At 47.7% G+C, this 20,153-nt stretch overlaps 1 protein-coding gene across 1 annotated transcript in view; it reads right to left on the bottom strand.

Annotated features, from left to right (window-relative positions):
* GRID1 (glutamate ionotropic receptor delta type subunit 1) overlaps positions 1-20,153 on the bottom strand; it is a 687,404-nt gene that overhangs the window by 9,979 nt on the left and 657,272 nt on the right. The window contains exons 14-15 of the mRNA XM_040623983.1: positions 6,879-7,045; positions 628-868 (exon numbers count right to left, since the gene is read on the bottom strand). Coding sequence (XP_040479917.1) covers positions 628-868; positions 6,879-7,045 — 408 coding nt within the window. The remainder of the gene's footprint in view (positions 1-627; positions 869-6,878; positions 7,046-20,153) is intronic.

The raw sequence follows: 20,153 nt of genomic DNA, 5'->3' as shown, positions 1-20,153 counted from the left end.
GGAAGGAAGTGTCGTCGGCAGAATCAGCTTGTGGTCGGCCCTCATCAGGCGGGGAATGTGCCAGAACCCAGAGTCTGGACAAAGCCACAGTGTTCCCTGCGCTGGGCGTGCCTGGAGGGGCGTGGGCAAGGATGGGCCCCATAAAGACGAGGGCAGAAAGGGAGGAAGGGAGGATGGGAGAGGCAGGGGCCGGTCCCTACTTGCATGCTGGAAGAGCAGAGCCCTGTGGGCCTTGATGTGAAAGCAAAGAGAACCAGGAAGGAATGAGGTCTCCTCTCTTACCCTACAGTTGTTCTCTCCAGGTCAGGGTGGAGGCACATGGGCGGGGCAGGGTAGGGAAGGGCTCTCTGGCGCGGCTCATGCTGTACCCGCTCTATAGATAAATACAGGACTTTAGTGGCCACGGCGGGCGCCTTGGCACTTCGTTCAAGCATCAACACATCCCCTCCATTTGTTCTCTTGCTTTAAAATCAAACTCAAATGACACCATCCCCCCACCGCCAAACCGTCCACACGGTTGTCTCGACACAAGTGGCTCCGGTAAGTACTAAGCGCAAGAAACCCCACCCAGTGGGACTCTCCCGCCTCTGGGCTGCAGACAGGAGAAGCAGGACTCGGGGCACGGACCTCTTTGGGGGTCTCCTGGTGGCACCGGTTGCTGTTCCACCACAACTCCAGGGCGGCCACCAGGCAGGCGAGGAGGAGGCCGACGGCCAGGATGCAGAAGACCCCAGCGAAGCTGTGCAGCTTGAGAGATTTGCCGTCGGCCTGGGCACTGGCAGGGCTGGTGAGGTCGCAGCGGCCCATATGCGGCCACCACTTCTGCTTGAGCACGTCGAGGTCCCCGGTGTCCTGCAACTCCAGGATCCTGCAAGATACAACCCATGTGAGCCACAGCCCCTGGCCTCCTCAGCGTGGTCCTGGGGACCCTGGCCCCTGCCCGAGCACGCTGGCCCTTCCCCAGATGACGCTGAACCATGGCAGGTCTTCTGCCCCAGCTGTCCCCTTCCCCATCCATTCTCCACCCTGCAGGCAGAGTGCTCTTCCCACAACACACATCGGGTTTTGTCTCTCTCCTCCTTAAAAGCTTCGATGCTTCCCTCCCACCCTGTCTCCTTACTCATGCATAAAGTTCAGTAGCAAAGCATATAAGGACCCTTCACATGGAATCAATGGCAAAATACAGAACTAGACGAGGCCACACTCAGACCATGGACTTACAAAAATGCTTTCTTTCAAACTCCAGTAAGCACATCATAAGTCTCTCGTCTTAGGATTCACCAAATCATTCATTCATTTGATTTGAGAACTATCTGCCTTGTGCTATATACGATGTTCAGCACTGCTGCGGGTGAGGTCCAGAGACACATACATGGATTTGAAACGATGAGAGCAATCATTGTAGAGACAGAAGCTGTGATCAATACTCCGATACAAAGATAGAGATGCTAAGAAATGGTGCACGGTGAGGTGGTCCAGACGGGGGCATAACAGGGAGGACCTCAACAAGGAGGTGACAGGGTGAGCACACACCTGAAGGAAAGTTAGTCATCCAATAGCTCACACTTGTCTAGCACATTCTTTGTGCCAGGATATATCCTACGTGCTTGACGAATAGTGTTTAATACTCATGTCAACTCTTCGAGATGGTTCCTTCCATTTCTCTATTTTTCTGGAGAAGGAAATGGAAGCACAGGGAGGTAAAGTATCTTGCCAAAGTCATTTTGTGGTTGGCAAGGATGGCATTCAATGAGGAAAGACTACAGCCATGCTTGAAAGTCTGGTCTTGGCTACATGTGCCATATGCCTGAGATGTGACAATGTGGCCAGTGAGGCTCCAGAGGGGTGGGTGAAGAGGAGGAGGAAGGTGGGAGGGGAAGACAGTAAATCAGGAAGAGCTGTGAATGTGGGCTCAGAGAGGGTGTGAGAGGAGTCTGGATTCCATCCTGTTCGCCAAGGTGGGTCAACCCGCGCTTCTCCCGTATTCCCCACGTCGGTGTCTGGATGGTGGTTTTCCTTTGTTAGGGTATTTGATGGATCCCCCTGTAATCCAGGAGTCTGAACAGTGGCCTAGTAGTAGCTGGTAACCTCCAGGCTCCTCATACCCAAGCTTTTCCTTCTGGGGGTGGGGGGAACTCTTTCAGGTTCATGGTGATACAGCCAGGTGATAACACCTGCAGTGACCCCTCTGAGCCCTCCGGGTGCACAAGCTCCCAGAGCAGTGGTTCATTATAGCCAGGAGCTCACGTCCCACTGGCCAGTTGAGCAGTCTCTGCCCTGGACCTGCATTGCAGGCCCACTGGGACTACAGGCTGATGCTGAGCTCTGTGACCATGCATGAGCTGAGAGTGGTGGAGACGGAAGGTGACAGCCCAGAGGTGACAGAAGGTCCTCTGTCAGCATCATGGGTCCAGCACAGCATGGCCTCTCATGGGCTGTGAACAGCCTGGCTCAGGGCAAAGAGCAGGCTTTGGAGGCACCAGATCGCAGCTGAATGTCGCAGGACAAGGAACTTGCCCCTGTTAACCTTGGCTGTCTCATCGTTGCAGGAGAGACCCACGACCCCACCAGGTGAGTAAGTCCTTTCAGTCAGGGGCTGTGTGTTACTCTCCATGGTTTCTCCTGAGCAAGCGCAGTGGTGGCCCAACTTGGGCCGTCAATGAATGTTTGTTGCACCAATATACGAATGAATGTATTAACTGAATTGTGAAAACTAATCTAAACTCAAATGGTCATTGTGAGATAATGAGATAATGTCTGTTAAGTGCCAAGGACACAAGTCGGCACAAAAGACTTAAAATGCCACTGTGCGTGTAGGGGCTTGGTCACTGAGACAAATCCGCGATTGACATGTGCGCTTGTGCGGCTTGGGCTTGGCTCAGTATGCCGCTGAGTGCCAAGGACCTCTCCATGGCACACCCCATGATTAACTGGGTAGCTGCAGCGTCCCACTACCTCTGTGTGGCTCTGGACATGTTAGGGAAGCTGTCCACTGGCTCCTGCTGAAAGGCCCTTGTCTCAGTCTCTGTTGGCAGGTCCGAGGAAGCTGGGCCTCCTGGCAGTTAGAGGAACCCAGGGCTGGGTATGCAGGATCTCAGGGCTGTGAGAAGCCTCATGGGTGGACTCCTAGCTCGCCGAGGAGAGCCAGCAGAGCTTTGTATGTATTCGTGCAGATACTGCTCTGATGGACATCAGTCCAAACCCAGACCTGCCCTCACACGAGCCATGTCAGAGAACCTCTTTACTAAAATCAGAAACCATAATAACTCCTACACAGAATAATTGTGACAAAATGAAAAGAGGGGACATGTGGCCACCCCTGAGCTCAAGATCTGACAAGTAATCAGAGCTCCCTAAAAGCTGGTTCCAGTGGCGTGGTCTGATGGCCATGCTGACCAGCAGCCCTATCCCGTCCAGTACTGACCTGTGCGGCCTTTTATGGAGAACATAGTTGGGACTGATCATTTTCCATTGTTTTAATCGTCCTAATAGCCTGTAAGCTCTGCTGATGCTTGCCTTCTTCCTGCTCCTTTTAATTGTATGCGTTTTTATGCCTGATATTATCCCAGGAAGAATGGAAGGCAATTTATAGGAAAACATAGAATAAAATAAAAACAAACAAATCAAAAGGAAAATTTAAGTATGTAAGCAACAGAGGAAAGATAAAACAAGTCACGGGCACCAAATGAGTCCTAGAACGAGGCTAAACTAATGCACACCAGAATAATCTATACTCCTGCTTATGAGTAAGCTGGAGTGATAATAGCCACTTCCTGAAGCCAGTCAGTCTATTTTTCCAGACAGATATAATTGCAGGTGCTTTCCTTTGGTCAATAGTTGTGGAGCCGGCTACACAGTAGGTGCTGCATAAATGGCTATTAAGCTGTTAAACATTTATTGAATGCCTGCTCTGCATGCCACGGTCCCCAAACAGGCTACAGCACTCAACCCCTACCATACACACTTACAAGGTGTAGCCTATAGACCATGTCCTCTGCCACAGCAAGGGAATGCATCTGTATTCAAGGAAATAGCCAAATTCCCAGGACTAAGGGAAAGAAAGTTAACAGCAGTCCCTTATAAGACCGGGACCTATTCATATGAGACCTTTTTTCTGTAAATGGCATGGAGCATTGCTTCCTGGATCTGCCCCTTCCTGCTCTCAGGCGTGCCCCAACTAGGGGCTCACGTTCTGTATGCACCATACCACGGAGCCTCTTGAAGAACCACTGGCCACAGTAAGTTGGCAACCCAAGGTCTGAGTGTTCCCTCCAAGTAGAGACCCATCCGCCCAGGTGGGGGAGAGGGGAAGCTTCCGGCTCAAGAGAGACTGCAACATAGAGCCAATTCTGGAGACCAGCACAGGCCCTGGGGACATTTACTTATAGTCATAGCGCACACGGCCTTCTCATGAAAGCTTAGAGAAATAACCAGAATAACCAGGAATTGGACTAGCCACTTTGTTTATGTTCACTCCTGGCATTGGGGGAGCAGCCAACAGAGTTTCTATTGTGAGAAATTTTGACTAGAACCTCAGGGTCAGCGAGTTGATAGATAATGAACAGGCCTGTTCCAGGGCCAGCCTGAATTTTGGGGCCCCCACCCCCACACTGGTCCTGGTCCACTGCCCCCTAGGGCCACACAAAGGACATGGAATTACTTCTGCACCCAGCAAGCCTTACAATATTGAAAGTGAGGAACCACCCTCTCCCCGCTCAGCTCCTGCCGCGACTTGAATATCCTTAGGTTTCGCCCTGATCAGGTTTGAGCCTTCTGTTGCTGACTCACTGAACAATCCAGGCGGGAAGCAAGCCCTCTCTCTCTCTTTGGGAGATCTCTGGACAGTTCAAGTACATGGGGACCCTAAGCTTCCCTCACTGGGGACCCTGTGCTCCCATGACTGCTATTTTGGGTCACATGAGCTGTCTTGCTGCTGCTGCTGCTGCATTGGCCCCACCAGCTCCCTTACCATCTGTTCCAGAAAGGTGCTCACAGGTTGACGGTGTATGGAATGCCCTGAGCCTCCCGTCTCAGAAAACCAACTGGGGTACTCAAGAACCCCAATGTAAACCACATCCTGGAGAGAAGCCATTCCTTCCTCATGCCTTTAATCGGAGCAATTGATAAAACTCTACCCCTCCTTCTCCCTGGTCATCTCTCTGCTCCAGGGAGCAAAGGGAGGCACAGAATGTATGCTCGATTAAATTCTAGAAAAAAAACCCCAAAGCCTCATTTAACTTAATGAGTTCTACCCCTTTCCCCAGTTTTGCAAACAAGCCAGTGAATGGCTGGGCCATAGGGTATTCTTCTCAGCCTGTCCCTCATGGGGTTTAGGCTCAGGGGCTCATGATCACAAAGCCTCAACCCACACCTAGAAGGTAGGAGAAGGAAGGCAGTAGGGATTGCCAATCCACCCAATAGCAATATGACGTAGGACTGGGACTCAGGGACTTGTATTCTCCCCTCGACTCTGCCAGGAGCTGGCTAAGTGACCCTCTGTGAGCTTCAGGGTGTTAAATGAAAGATCTCTAACCACTCTTGACCCTTCAAATGGATTATCCTGTGTTTACCAGGCAACCGGTGTTGCCCCTAAGCCTGGGTACCATGACAGCTTTTTCACTTGGACACTTCTGCCATTTTGGATTTTGGTGGACCAAGGCAGAGCCTGTCTTTGGGGATTCCTCTCTGGGGTCCTAAGTCCTGCCCTCTTCCTTCATCAGGATGTCACCTCACAGACATGTATGAGTGGTAGGCCCAAGGCACAGATGTCCTTGGGAAGAGGAGCCCCAGGTAGCAGGCTGGGCTACTGGGAAAAGGCCACTGAGCCGACCCATGTCCTCACTTCCATCTTGTCTGGTGAGGCCGAGACACCTAGTCAAAGACTAAGGTAAGCTTCTCTGGCAGAAACAGTGGGGTGGTGATGACAGACTATTTTTCACAAGGAAGCTGGCCAGGTGTCCAGACTGAGCACTTGGAAACTTGATCATGCCCCAGTGTCCAGAGAACAGGCTCAACGAGGAATGGACTGCCACCAGCAAATTACACGGGAAGCTAAAAAGGCCAATACACACTAGACATGCTGTTTCATTTCTGGTGGAGGGTATCCGTGTGCCTTTGCTTAGGCTAGAATACCCACCCCTACACAGCCCTCCTCCTCACTCCCCCGCACCCCCTCCCCGGCCACATCTACCATTTGCTAGTATTAATTACCAGGAAGCTGATCTGGGGGGATGGGGAGAAGGCAGGCGATGAGCCACCGTCCGCTCTGCTGTGGAAGGCAGGTCCCTCGCCTGCCCCAGCAGAGAGCACCGGCCTCCTCAGCCCGTGAGCACATGAAGACAGGGTCTTCTGTTCTCTGACCACACTTCTTTTCAAGACTCCACATTGACTCTTCCCACATTGACTTTTCCCACTGAAAGCCAATTTTGGAAGTTCTGTTACTTATAATAAGTAATCATTGGGTCCTTGTGAGGACCAATTAATTATTCACTTAATTTGAAATAACTGGTCCTATCTGGCTAACTCCTGCTCATCCTTTAGGTCCAGGTGTCACTTCCTCTGGAAAGTCCTCTCTGGCCTTCCGGAGGGCTGGTCGGTTGCTTTCCTCTGCCCTTCCCCACCCCTAGAAAATCCTCTCCGTTGCACTGACTGCCCTGGGCCGGCATCCCCTGCCCACATCACAGCTCCCACCGATGGAAAGGGACCACATACTTGCTCTTTATCCCGGGCTGGCGCGGGACTAGATGGGGTTGGGGGGAGCAGTGCATGCTGGTACACAGTCAGGGTTGAGGAAAAGTGATGAAGAAACAAGTTTCTGTTGGCTCTCGTCTCCTAAAAGAAGGTAATCCTCCAAGCCCCCCTTGGGTGGCAGTGCCTACCTCTGGGAGAAGAGGTCCCTGTAGGGGCTGCCATGCTGCAGGGCGATCCCGTAGCCCTTGCTGCTGACGCTGTTGCCAATGACAGTCACGGAGCAGTCGTCATCCGTTAGGGCTGCGTACTCCACCACCGCCACATCCCACAGAAAGGCGTAGTTCCCCTTCTTTGCCTGAAAGACCAAAATCACCATGAAGTCAGGCAGGCCTGCATCAGTTTTGAGCGGTGAGTATTGCAATAGTGGGATGTGCAGGACCCTCCTACGTGCCCCCCGTCAGCCAGTACTGCAAGCTCTCCTCCTATTTTCTGACAAATTCCGCCTGCCGGCTGATGCCACTCATTGTGCTTAGACATAAAAGGCCATGATGCTGCCTCCAGTAGGCTCCAGGGCAGCTCACGTCACACAAAGAGGTGGGGAAGGAGAGCTTCCTTTCTCAGGCTAGCCACCTGCTCACAGTGGCAAGGACCTCATCCTCAGATTAGCAGGCTCACCTTGGAAAGTGCAGAAAGGCTGACCCAGGGAATTGAGGTTTTATGATCAGAGATTTAGGGGGGAGCATAATAGTCCCCATTTAGTATTTCTACTTAGAACCCAACGGAACCCTGCTTAGGGTGAACGTGGAAGGTGGCCCTAGGTTTAGCGACCCTGAGTGGCCATGACTTAATAACTATGTCACAAACCTGCTATGCATAGGGAAGAACCCATCACGGACAGGGTCCTGATTATTATGGCACCAGACTGCGTTTCTGCCACTTGCCTTTCACTGCCCACACAAGAGTGTCCCTATGCATACGAACATGCACAAACATGTACACATACACACACGCATGCACACATTTTTATATGCAAACATATATGCATGCATGCGCAGACACAAAGGCACACAAGCATACGTGTGTGGGAATGCACTCACACATATACGCACATGCACACACACACACACACCCCTAGGAGCAGGTTCCTGTCTCAATGCAATGGCGGCAGAATACTCCATCAGGAACCTGTCTGGAGTCACACTGAAGTCCCACTCCATCACACCCATCCACAGCAGACCTTCTGTTTTATCCTGAGCCTTCATTCTAACTTTGCCTGGAGTTTGGGCACTCAGAAGAAATGTGAGTTGCTTTGCTTCTTGGAAGGAGATGCAAACTAGACATTGTCATTTGACCGGCTTAAAATAGAGCATAATGTTCTTAATGTAGCCAAGTGCCTGCTTTTAATTCTATAGTGAGCACACAGACTCCTCTTTACCACTCCATCCCTCCTCCCACAGTGCACAGTAGGTGCGGGGAGGCCTGAGTCTGGGCTTGGTGGCAGGGCTGGAGCATGGCGGACAATAAGAGGCCAAGCTGGCACGCTACAAGCTGGGCCACATCGTCATGGGCATTGTTCTGATCTCTCGCGTCAGCTCTGTCTTCATGTCCACCGAGACTTTCCACAGTGTGCCATAGTTGCTTAGATGAATGTAGTCAAGATTTTACTTCTTTTAGGACCCAACGCGCCCATGGGCCAAAACAGCTCATTTTATCTTCAGAAGTTTTCCATCAAAAGGATTTGTGGGTAGAGCGTGGCATTCCCCTCACCCCCACAGACAAGAAGAGGCTGCTCCTAACCATTCACACAGTCTTGCCCAAGGACCTTGTAAGAATTGACACACGCACCCGTGCCACTCGTGGACTCTCACCTCAGGGAGCAATCCAAATATGACATCAAAGCCGCACTCCTTGGCCAAGCCAATTTCAGAAGTCCCTAAAGGACTTTGACCCTGGCTGCAAAATTACACTCATCTCTCTCCCTCCACATGGGAAGATAACAGTCTTTGAAATTTTTTCCTGCTGGCAAACGAGTCTTCTCATGAAAAGATATAAATTTTCAACCTCTTAGTATCCGAGTTTCTCAGCAAAATGTTGACTTATGACCTAATATTTGGCTTCCGTCTGACTTTGGAGGATTTCACATCCATGCTCGCAATTCAACATGACAATCAGACATTGTTATTTGTACGATTTCAAAAGGGCATGTCATGTTGAAGGAAGAATTAAGATCAGGTTCGTTTCCACCTTTCAAGTGATGTTCCAAGAAGGAAAAGAAAATAAGATGGCCCCGACTGAGTGGAAACCGACTCTGACAAAAGCCTGGCATGGCCATTCTATGGGGGTACTTTGCTTCCTTCAAGCCACAAGCATGGGTGGCTCCATTTGGGACTCAGTGACAGGTGAACACAGCTGCCTGAAGGAAGCATTTATCATCTCTCTGGCTTAAGCTGAGAAGGCAGGAAACACAGAGAAGCGATGCTAATGATGTCTCAGCTGCAAACCCCTGCTAATCAGGAAGGCAATCGAGAAAAGAGGGGAAAGTAGTTCTCTTTCTCGAGCTGCCAAGTGACCCCAGACTTTCAGTCTCCCCATTTGTAAACAGGGACTAATTACTATTATGTTTCCTCTGTCTGCTTCAAGAAGCATGTGGCTGGTCCCAAATCTCTCAGACAATGCCCAAACAGGGAGATCTGGAGAGGCCGGTGTGCCCCATCTTGTATGTGGGCCAGTACGGAAGCTCCAGCCTCAGTGGCACTCTATCTTTATGAAATACTCTCCCTTCCCAACCCCTGCCTCACCTCCTCAGCATCCCGGAGCTTCCTACATTCTCCGCTTAGCCCCATACCGAGTAAAATGCAGCACCATAACCTTCCCTAGGCTTCCCAGGGTAACTTTCTAGACCTTGCAGATGTTCTCCATCTTTCTGGTGGGTCATACACCCTGTGTGACACAGAGCCTTCTTAGATCTGGCTATGCTCTCAGGAACATTTCAGATTCCAGCTATAAGGAGCCTAAACACCCCACCCATCATGGTTATGTCCCCTGATATGGACCCTCTTGTCCCCATGTAGAATGAGCTCCACACAGCCCCCCCCCCCAACAAAATTCTAAGATATGCTTCTCCCTCATAGGGTCAGAAACAGTTTTCCATGGGCCCCTATCCACCTTCCTCTTCTGTGCTGCTTATCCACAAAGTCTGGTGTGTGTGTGTGTGTGTGTGTGTGTGTGTGTGTGTGTATACATATATACAGAAATATACGTATATGAAAAAAAAAGAAATATATGTATATGAAGAAGCATAGGTATGCAAAAGGAAAGTAGTGGAAAACCATAGGATGGATACAGTATTATAACTGCTCTGTAGACATGTGAAATGTAATATGCCAGAAGATGGATAGGATTATTACATAATGGAATGGTATTAGTGATTCTTAGGACAAGTTGCTTAAAAGTTCTTCTTTAATCTTGTGACACAGTCTCTGTAATCACACACCACATAGGCACCAAGTCTGATCTCTGTTCCCCTGTGTGCCCTTGCCCATCGACAGAACACAGAGGCCTGGCAGGGCTCTCCAATTTCCCAGACATTACCCAAATACAACCCTTATTTTCCTGGGCTGCATCTAAACATTTTGCTTTGTTTCATTTTCTCCTTTCCCTAAAAGGAAAAAGAAAGGCACAAGGTTCAGACACAAAATGAAAAGATGTGAAGACCCAGGAACAGGAGGAAAAGGACAGCTTCCATATTAGAGAAAGTCAAAGGTCTCTGGACCTCCATCCCCAGGATGTCAGGATAGCAGCAGGGAGACAGGCCACCCCTGACCTATCTCCCTGTAAGCCTCTTAGCAAACAGGATCCCAGCCCTTCCCTGAGGTTTGCTCTGCCCCATTGCACACACGCTGGAACACCAAGGAATGGAAAAGGATGGAGACATGAGGTGCCTGGCCCTAGCACTTAGAGCACCCTTCCCAACATTTGGGGGAATGGGATCAGCCTCTATGGCTGGAGGAAGGTTGGGGCACCACAAACGAAGCCAAGAGTGAGCTGGAATATAAGATGGCTCACTCGCCATTGCTCCACACTGATAATAAAATGAGATTGCATTGTCTTTCATTGCACCACAGATTTCGCCCTTCCCAGAACTCACTTGGAGCACCGACTTCCAGAGACAAGAGTTCTTGCCTTGGAGGCAAGAACTTCATTATGCTCTTCTACACCATTCTAACTGCTTTTGGAAAGGGGCAAACAACCACACTGTTCCCCCAAACAAGAATGCGGGTACTGTGAACATCAAACACAGATGTTATTGGAAAGGAAGTGCTGAAGGAAATCAGGTGTCTGCAGTGTCAGGGACAAGGGAGGTGTCGAGTCCCTGCTGAGTGCCGGGACCTTCAGAAACCCAATTCCTTTTCCATCCCTGGTATAACTGTGAAGGGCCAAACATTAATCCCCTTCTACAAACAAAGAAACTGAGATTCAGGGAAAGAAAGTGACTTTCCCCAAACAAACCCCGATCATGAATGGCAGAGCCAGGTCAAGGTGAGGTCCCTGTCTTTCTGGCTCCAAAGAAGCCTGGGCTCTCCCCTCTGCCCCGCTTGGACTTGGGAAGGGGGGCAGTGGGGAAATTGCTCCCAGTGTCCTTGCCCACTGAGCCCTTCCCAGGGCAATGCTGCTAGTGACAGAACACTCAAAGCTGTCCTTCTCCAGCTTTGCAAACAGAGATGGCTTGTGGAACTGCTGAAATTCTGTGAGATGGACATCACGGGGACCCACATTGTCTGTCTCTGGTTGGGGTTGTTAGGATATCAGGGACTCCTTGGACACTCAATGGTGCGTTCACCATCCAGGGCCATGCCCAGTGCCTCTCCTTGCCTCCACTCCTCACCCCAACAAAGCAGAGCTTGGCCCTCTCAAGAGTCCCAAGTCTTAGCTCCTATGGTCGCATTCACAAACTGCCAATGCATTGCCACACAAAGCCTGAACCCCGGCTACAATCACACCTGTATTATGCACTGTACCAACTCACAAGATGCACAGTGAAAACCCAGACCATCTGCGGAGAAAAGGACAATCTTACAGTCTGCTGGTAGGAATGTGGGCTGGCATGATGTTTCTGGAATGGCAATTTGGTGGGGAGCTTCAAACGCTTTTAAAATGTGCATACACAGCAATTGCACCCCTAGGGATTTATCCTAAGGAATTATTCAGTTTCTGAAAAGATGTTGGTACAAAGATTTTCCGAGTAATACTGTTTAAACTAGCAAGCATTGGAAATGATCTAAATGTTCAACACTTGAGAATCAACTGGGTAATGATAGTATCAAATGATGGAATATTACATTACCGTTACTATGGAGTTTTAAGAGAGCATTGGTTGCTAAGGGAAACGATTGTCCATGATAAACAAGGACCAGCCTAGGTTCTCGACTCCAACATATCGATCTGAATCCCAGCTCCACTGCTGGCTGGCTGTGTGAGTGCAGGGAAGTTGCTTAACATCTCTGGGCCTCAGTTCTCCTGGAGGCAAAATGGTCCATACATCACAGAGTTCTGATAAGGATTAAACCCCTCAATAAATGTGACATGCTTAGGGCCTTGCCTGGCATATAGTAGATGCTAAATCAATGACAACCAGTATTACGCTGCTTAGTACAAAAGAATCTGTTACACTGGAGTATTTGCATTGTGGGAACCTTTTTAAATCATTATGTAAAAATAATGTTTTTCTGTTTATGATGAATCAAAACCAAGCACCAAATACCAACAACGGTCATCTTGGGGTGATGCCATCAGAGGTGACTTTAGTGGTTTCTTTCAATCTGCTGTGTTGCCTTTGTTTTCTGCAGCTCGGCAAGCATTTCTTCTGTGATGGCAGCTGTCCAAGGGGCGAGTTTTAGCTCGGCCTCCTTCCTCGAGCACAGTGTAGTGTTAAGAGTAGAGTTCTAGACATAGACAAACCCAGGGCCACACCCCAGCTCTTCAGTGAACCTACAATCTTGGGTACTAAAAATGCTTCCTGGAGGACTATGCTGAGTGTGACATTACAGGGCACAATGCACCGTGCCTGGCAATAGTGAGGGCTCAATGCATGCTCGGTCTCCTCCTTTCTGCAGTCCTCAGCTTGATTTGGAAGACCACTCTGTCAGCTCTTAAGGGAACATCCTTCTTCCCACCCACTCCCCCCACCCGCCAGTCCTTCCTCCACCTTGACCAAGTCAACAACACGCTCTGTGGGAGCTTGTGGTGTATGTGTGTGAGTGAGTGTGCATACATGAGAATGTGTGTGTGTGAGTACCACAGGCAGCAGGGAAGGAACAGAGAAGTGAACTCGGGTACCAAGTGCCTGGAGAGCCACCAAGGGTTTAAGATAAGCAGACTGTCAGCCGGTAAGGAGCCTGTCTCTTCTGGTCAGAACAATGGCTAGGTTGTCCAAAACGACGTGCAGATGTAGGGCAGAGAGTCAGTAGGACTCTCAGAGGCATTCACAAGCCAACCTCAGGAGACTGACCGTAAGGAAACATGTCACCCAAGGGATGAGAGACAATGACCATCTGCAGGAGCAGCCCCTGGACCAGCAAAAGCAGGAAACCACAGAGGCTCCATGGGAGGGGCGATGGCAACCGAACATTCCCACAATTAGCATTACAACTGTGCTTCTCAAGTGTCCATGGGGCACACAGTCTATTTGGCTCCTGGCTTCAGACTAGCATGGAGGGATGGAGCTGGACCATGAGAAAACACAACGAAAGAGGCGACAAGTTCATCTGGTACAGGGATGTCCTATGTATGTGTGTGTGTGTGTGTGTGTGTGTGTGGACATGAGCGCAGGTATGAGGGCAATGCTGCAGGTTTGTCATGGTGGTCCCAGTGACGCTGCCCATTACCTGAACAAGAGGACAGGGAAAAGGGAAATGTCCTGAGGCTACAGTGGCATAAAATGGCTCCTGATGGCCAGGCATTAGGCCTGCAAGATGTCTGCAGTGATTGCCTGTCCCATCCTTATATTCCTGTATCCTACAGTAACACAGTCAATTGTGAGGAGCACAGCAAGGGGTACAGAGAATGAATGGCACATGATTCCTCAGGCCACCAATGTCCTTACTCTTATATTATCTTCTCTTTGATTCCTTAACTTCCTTTATAGACTCTTCAACTTCATTTCACATGGAGCAAGGTGTGGTATGTCGGTGAAGCAAGGGTCTGCACACAGGCAGACCAAGCCTTCCTCCAGCGTCCTTGGCCAGCCATCTGAAACTAAGTCTGCATGACCTCATCTCGAAGGCAGGAATAGCAAGCCCACCTAACAGGCTCATCACAGGAACAGACAGCATGGAAGGTGTCTCATGCATGGAAGGAACTCAAAGAATAAGACCTCATGATCATGATAATCGTCACCAGCATCATCCTTATAGCTTAGAGTTTGGACCCTCATTAAAATGCAAATGCCTTGGGGAAAATAACACTTGACATTGTCCTCAGTCATCAGCCTGATAAGTTAGAAGGACTATCAGCCTGGGTCACCATCTTGGCCCAGTTACCCACTCACTACTGATTTGTAAAAATGGAAGACAAGCTGAGATCACCTTTAAGGTCTTCTCCAGCTTTAACATCCTCAAAGTCTATGACATAGACCAGTGGTTATCAAAGTGTGTTCCCTGAACCTGCAACATCAGCTGCAGAACTTAATAAGAGAACTTAATATGAAATATAAATTCTCAGGCTCCATACCAGACCCACTGAATTAAGAGACTCTGGGAGTAGAGCCCAACCGTCTAATAATCTCTCCAGGCGGTGCTGATGGGTGCTAAAGCTGAGAAATCCTGTGATACAGACCTCTGTGTCAATTAATTTCTGATCTTCTCATGAGAACAGGTTTAGAAAGGGAAGAGTATTATGGCTCTAGGGCCTCAGGTTGGGGCACTAAACAGAGGAGTGGAAGCCATAGAGTTGAGAGAGCAAGACTACTGAAAACAAACACTAAAGGTAAGTTACACTTTACACCTTCTTCCTGCAAAGTACTCTACTTGGGGCTTTCACATCCATTCTCTTACTACAAACTTCAGGATAAACGTCCACTGCACAAATTGTCCATTTCCCAAGAGGACTGAGGCTCTAAAAGGACCGTGCCCAAGACCACAGAATCAGCTACTGTCAGATTGAATGTCTCCCCAGGTCTCCTTGACTGCAAATGGCCTTCCCCTCTCCCACATCAAAAGTTCAACCTCAGTAGCCCGAAGAGCCACACAGAGCTGCCTGAGCAGCTGTCTCTGTCATCATACTGATTTTTTTCTCTTCTGCTGCCAGATTCTGGTGAAGCTTTTGTTAATGATGTCTGCCTCCAGCACCTGACCCTATGGAAACTTTATGGCTACATTCCCTTTTTGGGCTTCTAACACTCAGGGAGAAACAGTCTTATTTAGTGACTCAAATATTGTTCTAGCGGGAGACGGTTTCTCGCATCTCCAAGGGAGCTGGTTCGGTATGAAGGAAAAAGAAAAGTCCTAACTTAGAAGAATCAATGGCTCCTTCCTCAAAGTCTAAAACTGCACACGATCAGCAAAACCAGGGGCTTCATAAACAACCTTCCCAGCAGGGCAAAAGGACACATTGATTTTCAATGATTTGTCAAAACTTTAAATTGTCCAAGGACCATGATAAACAACAATCTAATCTGAGTTTTTCCATGGGAAAGATTAAGAATGATCTAAAAGAAAGAGTAAATTGGTTTGCTTAGATACAAAATAGATTACAAAGAGAAAAGGATACAGAATGAAAAATGTCATCCTAGAGTTGGGAACCGACTCAAGAATACATGAATTCAGGCAGCGTAGAGGACAAGCACGAGGTCAAGCATCTTATGAAGAAGCCCAGGGCTTGTGCAGATACTCCCTTTGTGCACATGCACGTAGGCACATGCGCACACGCACACACACACACACACACACGAAGGAATGTAAGTCCCACGGCCACGCATGTCCTGTTCACTGCCCTGGCATGATGTCTGGTATACAGCTGGTGCTGAATAAATATGCATAAAGTAATCAGTGAAGAACTGAAAGCATGAATGTTAGGATCTGGGAAGGCTGGGGCCGTGAATCAAAGCAAGCTGGGCTGGATATGTCCTGCACCCACACCAGGTTTGCCCCTCTCCATCCGATTCGCTCCTCCAGAGGCTGACCTTCATGGACAGGATTAAAGGGGCCTTGGGCCTCTAAGAGGCACTTTCTAAGTTTCAGGAAAAATCAAATATTAATTCTAATAAAACAACGATCATAGGGGTGCCTGAGTGGCTCACTTGTTAAGCATCTGCCTTTGGCTCAGGGCACGATCCCGGGGATCGAGCCCCGCATCAGGCTCCTCCACTGGGAGCCGCTTCTTCCTCTCCCACTCCCCCTGCTTGTGTTCCTTCTCTCACTGGCTGTCTCTCTCTGTCAAATGAATAAATAAAACCTTAAAAAAAATCATAACAATAAATACCACTTGTTCAAATGCATGTTCTCAAACTTAAGAGGGCATAAGATTCCCCTGGAGGGTATGTTCAAATACAGATTACTAATCTCCACCTGCTCCCCTCCCTCAGTGTCTGATCTAAAGTAGGGCTCAAGAATTTCACTTCTAACATGTTCTGATGATGCTGATATTGCTGGTCCAACGACCACACTTTGAGAACTACGCTGTTAAAATACACTCTATCAGACATTGCACCCATCCCTTCACATCTCCTCTAAACTTTACAGTAACTGCAAGAAGACCCAGGATTATTATTCCTGTTTGTCAGAGGAGATTAACTTTGTTCAGGAGTCAGTTAACTTCCAAACCCAGTTCTTCTTAACTCAAATCCCTCACTCTACTCACCACACTTAGGCTGCTTTAACTGAGCATTTGACTTCATTGAGACAAAGTTCAAACGAGACCCATGAAACTACCCCCCCGAGGCCAGGGTGGTTTTGCCATCTGCAGCCACTTCCTCTCACTGTTTCTTTAGCCATAAAAGGTGTTGGGAACTAGCAACTCGGACTGTGCCTGAAGGAGAGAGAAGTAATAAAATTGTGTGTGATCATAATTAATATTAAAGACAACCCCTTAAAGTGTTGGGAGGCCATCTGTGGGTTTTATGTTGAAGAGTCTCATTCCCCAACCCCATTTGCGGCTGAGGGATTCCTTTATGGCCTTAGCTGAAATGTCAGCCTTGAGAGAAAAAGCTCACACAATAACCTGAAAGCACTTTGAGGAGCTACAAAAGAGGTCACATTCTGACCAAAGAGATTGAAATGGACTCCCATCCCTCACAGAACAAACTCTGAGCTCTACCTGGCAGGACGTACGGCTTTGTAAAGTCAAAGAATCAGAAAGATTTGCCACCAGAGGGGTCTGGCAGGGGCACTGCCTAATAGGAGCCCGTCACATAGCCCAGGGATGCCGAACCCTTACTAGAAAGGGCAGAGATTGCTTCTCATCACTTCCCGTGTAACTAAGCTGCAGTCTGAGATCTGGGCTGTACAGAATGGGTCCTAGACCTCTTCCAGACGAGGGTTCTGGAATACTAGAGATGCCAAATTTCACTGCTCAGAGTTCTCTTCATCAGGCTCCATACCATTTCTGGTTGGTTCCTTTATCTGATCCTTGGGAGGCACGATCTTCAGAGTTTTTACTGTTCTTATTACTGTTCCTGATTTAAGTTCATCGACCCCTCATTGCTCTGTGTGTGTGTGTGTGTGCATGTGTGTGTCTCACACACATACACAAACATATACTAAAATTTCAAAATGTCAGGTTCAAAGCCAATCTTAGTATCTCTACGTTGGAAGGTAAAGAGATTCTTATTAGAGCTACGCATCCCAGGGGAAACCAGTACTTCTACCCAATAAGTTTTATATTATTGATGATGATGATGGTGATGGTGATGGTAATAATAGTAGTAACAATAATGAACACATGGATGGCAGAGAAAGAATCCGATAATCTTTGGACAAATTGTTCAACCTTTTTGTGTTTTTGTATTCCTCATTTGCAAAGAAATATCACAAAATGCCATCAATGGTGAAGATAAAGTACAGAAGCACAATGCCACACGGAATAATTTCTTTATGAATGTTATTTTCCTTCTTCCCTTTCTCCCTTTTTGTTTCTGTACAAACAACATTATACCAACAAAATGGAAATAAAAATAAGCTAAACAAAAATTGCCAACAATCTGGCTGACGCAATAAATCAAAATTGTTTTCATCAGCAATCGCTTCTTGGTTTTAATGTAATCAAATAACAAAACAATTCAATTCAAAATGTAAAAACTTAAATCATAAAACCCAAAGCAATAACGCTCAGTGGAACAAATACAATGGAATCAGCCCACATTTACAGCCAGCACTAAGGTGAAGCGTATCAGACCCGGGTACAAAGCAAATTATGGGGCAGAGCAAATCTGAAAAAATCAGATTTAAGGGGAGTGAACATCCTCCCACCCCTCTAATGAGGAGTTTGAAATAATCAAAGTTAGCATGATGGCACAGATATTGGTTTGATTCCAGAGCTTACCCTACCAAATTATTAAAATAGCAAAAGAAAGTAATTGAAGAATTCATAACGAGATTTGCTTGGCAATGCTCAAAACCCAAAGCAGAGTAATTTAATAAGAGAGGCACAGTGGGGGCTTTCCTTGATCTTTGGACTGTATTATCCCAAACCAATCATCATCAAACAGAATTAAGCAGCAGGGCATTATGAAGGGGCCAACGTACTCAATTGTATGGGAACCTGCTCCAGGAGACAGACTAAGCTCCCCCCTACCTTCCCTGCCCCTCCCCACCCCTTCTTGCCCTCTCTGTAACTGGGTACCAGCAATCCTGCTCACCTGTGCTGAAGAAAGATGCACATGCCTACATTTCTGCACGCTCTCATTTGTTACTCATTGAGCATTTATTTTGTCTGATTTTTAAAAGGATAGATGCACATGGACGCCCATGTGCTTTGTGGCTGTGCCTACCTCTGCTCTAGGCCCTGAGGACAGACAAAAGATTCAGACACAGACCTGACCCTAAGGAGCCTCTGAGTGTAGTGGGGGATGTATCAAAGTAGGGCATTAAGGATGGGGTGGCATCCGATGAAGGTGACCTCTAGGATACACAGTGGGATAAGGGAGCCTCTTGCCCTGCTGGGGTTGGGGGGAGGAGGAGCTGGGGATGAGGTGGGGAGCGGGGGCCTCCGGAAGAGTGAATACTTTTATTAAGGCTGGAGGAATAACTAGGAACCAGCCTGGCCAACCAAGAAAGGAACTGATGCTCTAAGCAGCAGGAAGCATGGGGATGTATAAAGGAGGGGAGGGAAAGGAAGCACTCCGGCTTCCAGATGAGTGCAAGGGAGGCAGGAGCCAAAATTTTACTCTGATCATGCCTCTCCCTCCATTTCTGCAATGTGTCACAAATAATGACCCAGGTGCTAGAGTGAGAAAAATACTGAGCTCAAACCCCGGGTCCCAACCTGACTTCAAGACTGATTTGCAGGAAGTCCCTTGTCCTCCTTGAACTTCGGTTTTCTCATTAATAAACAGGTTGTGTTAAAGCATAAGGGAGCTAAAGCATAGCAGAAACTTATCACCACACCTGAGCCATCCCAGGTCTCTCTAATGGTAGCCATCACCTTATATTAATCTCCTGGTTATCCAAACACTGGCCCCAGGCCCCAGTGGAAAGAAGGAAAGCCATGGATAAAGTAAGAAAGGAAACAAACATTTTTTATGTTTGAAAGAACATACTGTCCAAAATCAGCCTTTGTCTTCATTTTGGCCTTACATCAACTCAACTCAATTTTAGGAGGAAAGTATCAAGCCCACTTTTACATATTAACTGAGCTCAGTACTCATAAACAAGTGAATGAATGAATGAATGAATGAATGAATAAGAGACCAAATATTTCAAACAGTAAATTGTTGCAGAAATACACATTTGAGGAAGGGGTCTGTATGTGTATCAATTCTGAGTATTAAATAAAGGTAAACATCTAATCATGATCTTAATTTTCTCAAACCCACCAAAATCCATGGATCATTGATAGCAATATCTAATGTGGTCCAAGGGAAAAAAAAAATGAGTTGAAAAGAAAGTGATTTCTTCTTTACTCCAGTTCCTAGAATAATAAAGCAAAATAAAGCAAAAATATATATGTACCTATATAAAAAGAAAAAGAAAGGAGGGGAAAAATCACAATACAGGACATGAGAAAAGTAGGGAAAAAATACCAATTTATAAAAAGATCTTTCCTACTAAAGATAAATCCACAAGGATTTGATGAGAAAAAAAATTTTCTGAAACCTGAGTATTCTTCTGATCCCAAAGATAAGAATGTAATTTATTCAAAGTTCTACTTTCGGCAACACTCAGCAATATTTTGTCAAGTGTTTTAAATATGTATATCCTTTTCTGACAGTGTAATTCTACTTTTGAGACTTCGATCTAAAGAATAAATGT

Source organism: Ursus maritimus, unplaced genomic scaffold (genome assembly GCF_017311325.1).
Source record: "Ursus maritimus isolate PB19 unplaced genomic scaffold, ASM1731132v1 scaffold_7, whole genome shotgun sequence".
Lineage (NCBI taxonomy): Eukaryota > Metazoa > Chordata > Mammalia > Carnivora > Ursidae > Ursus > Ursus maritimus.
Note: the sequence above shows the minus strand (reverse complement) of the source record. Positions and strands in the feature narration are given on the sequence as shown.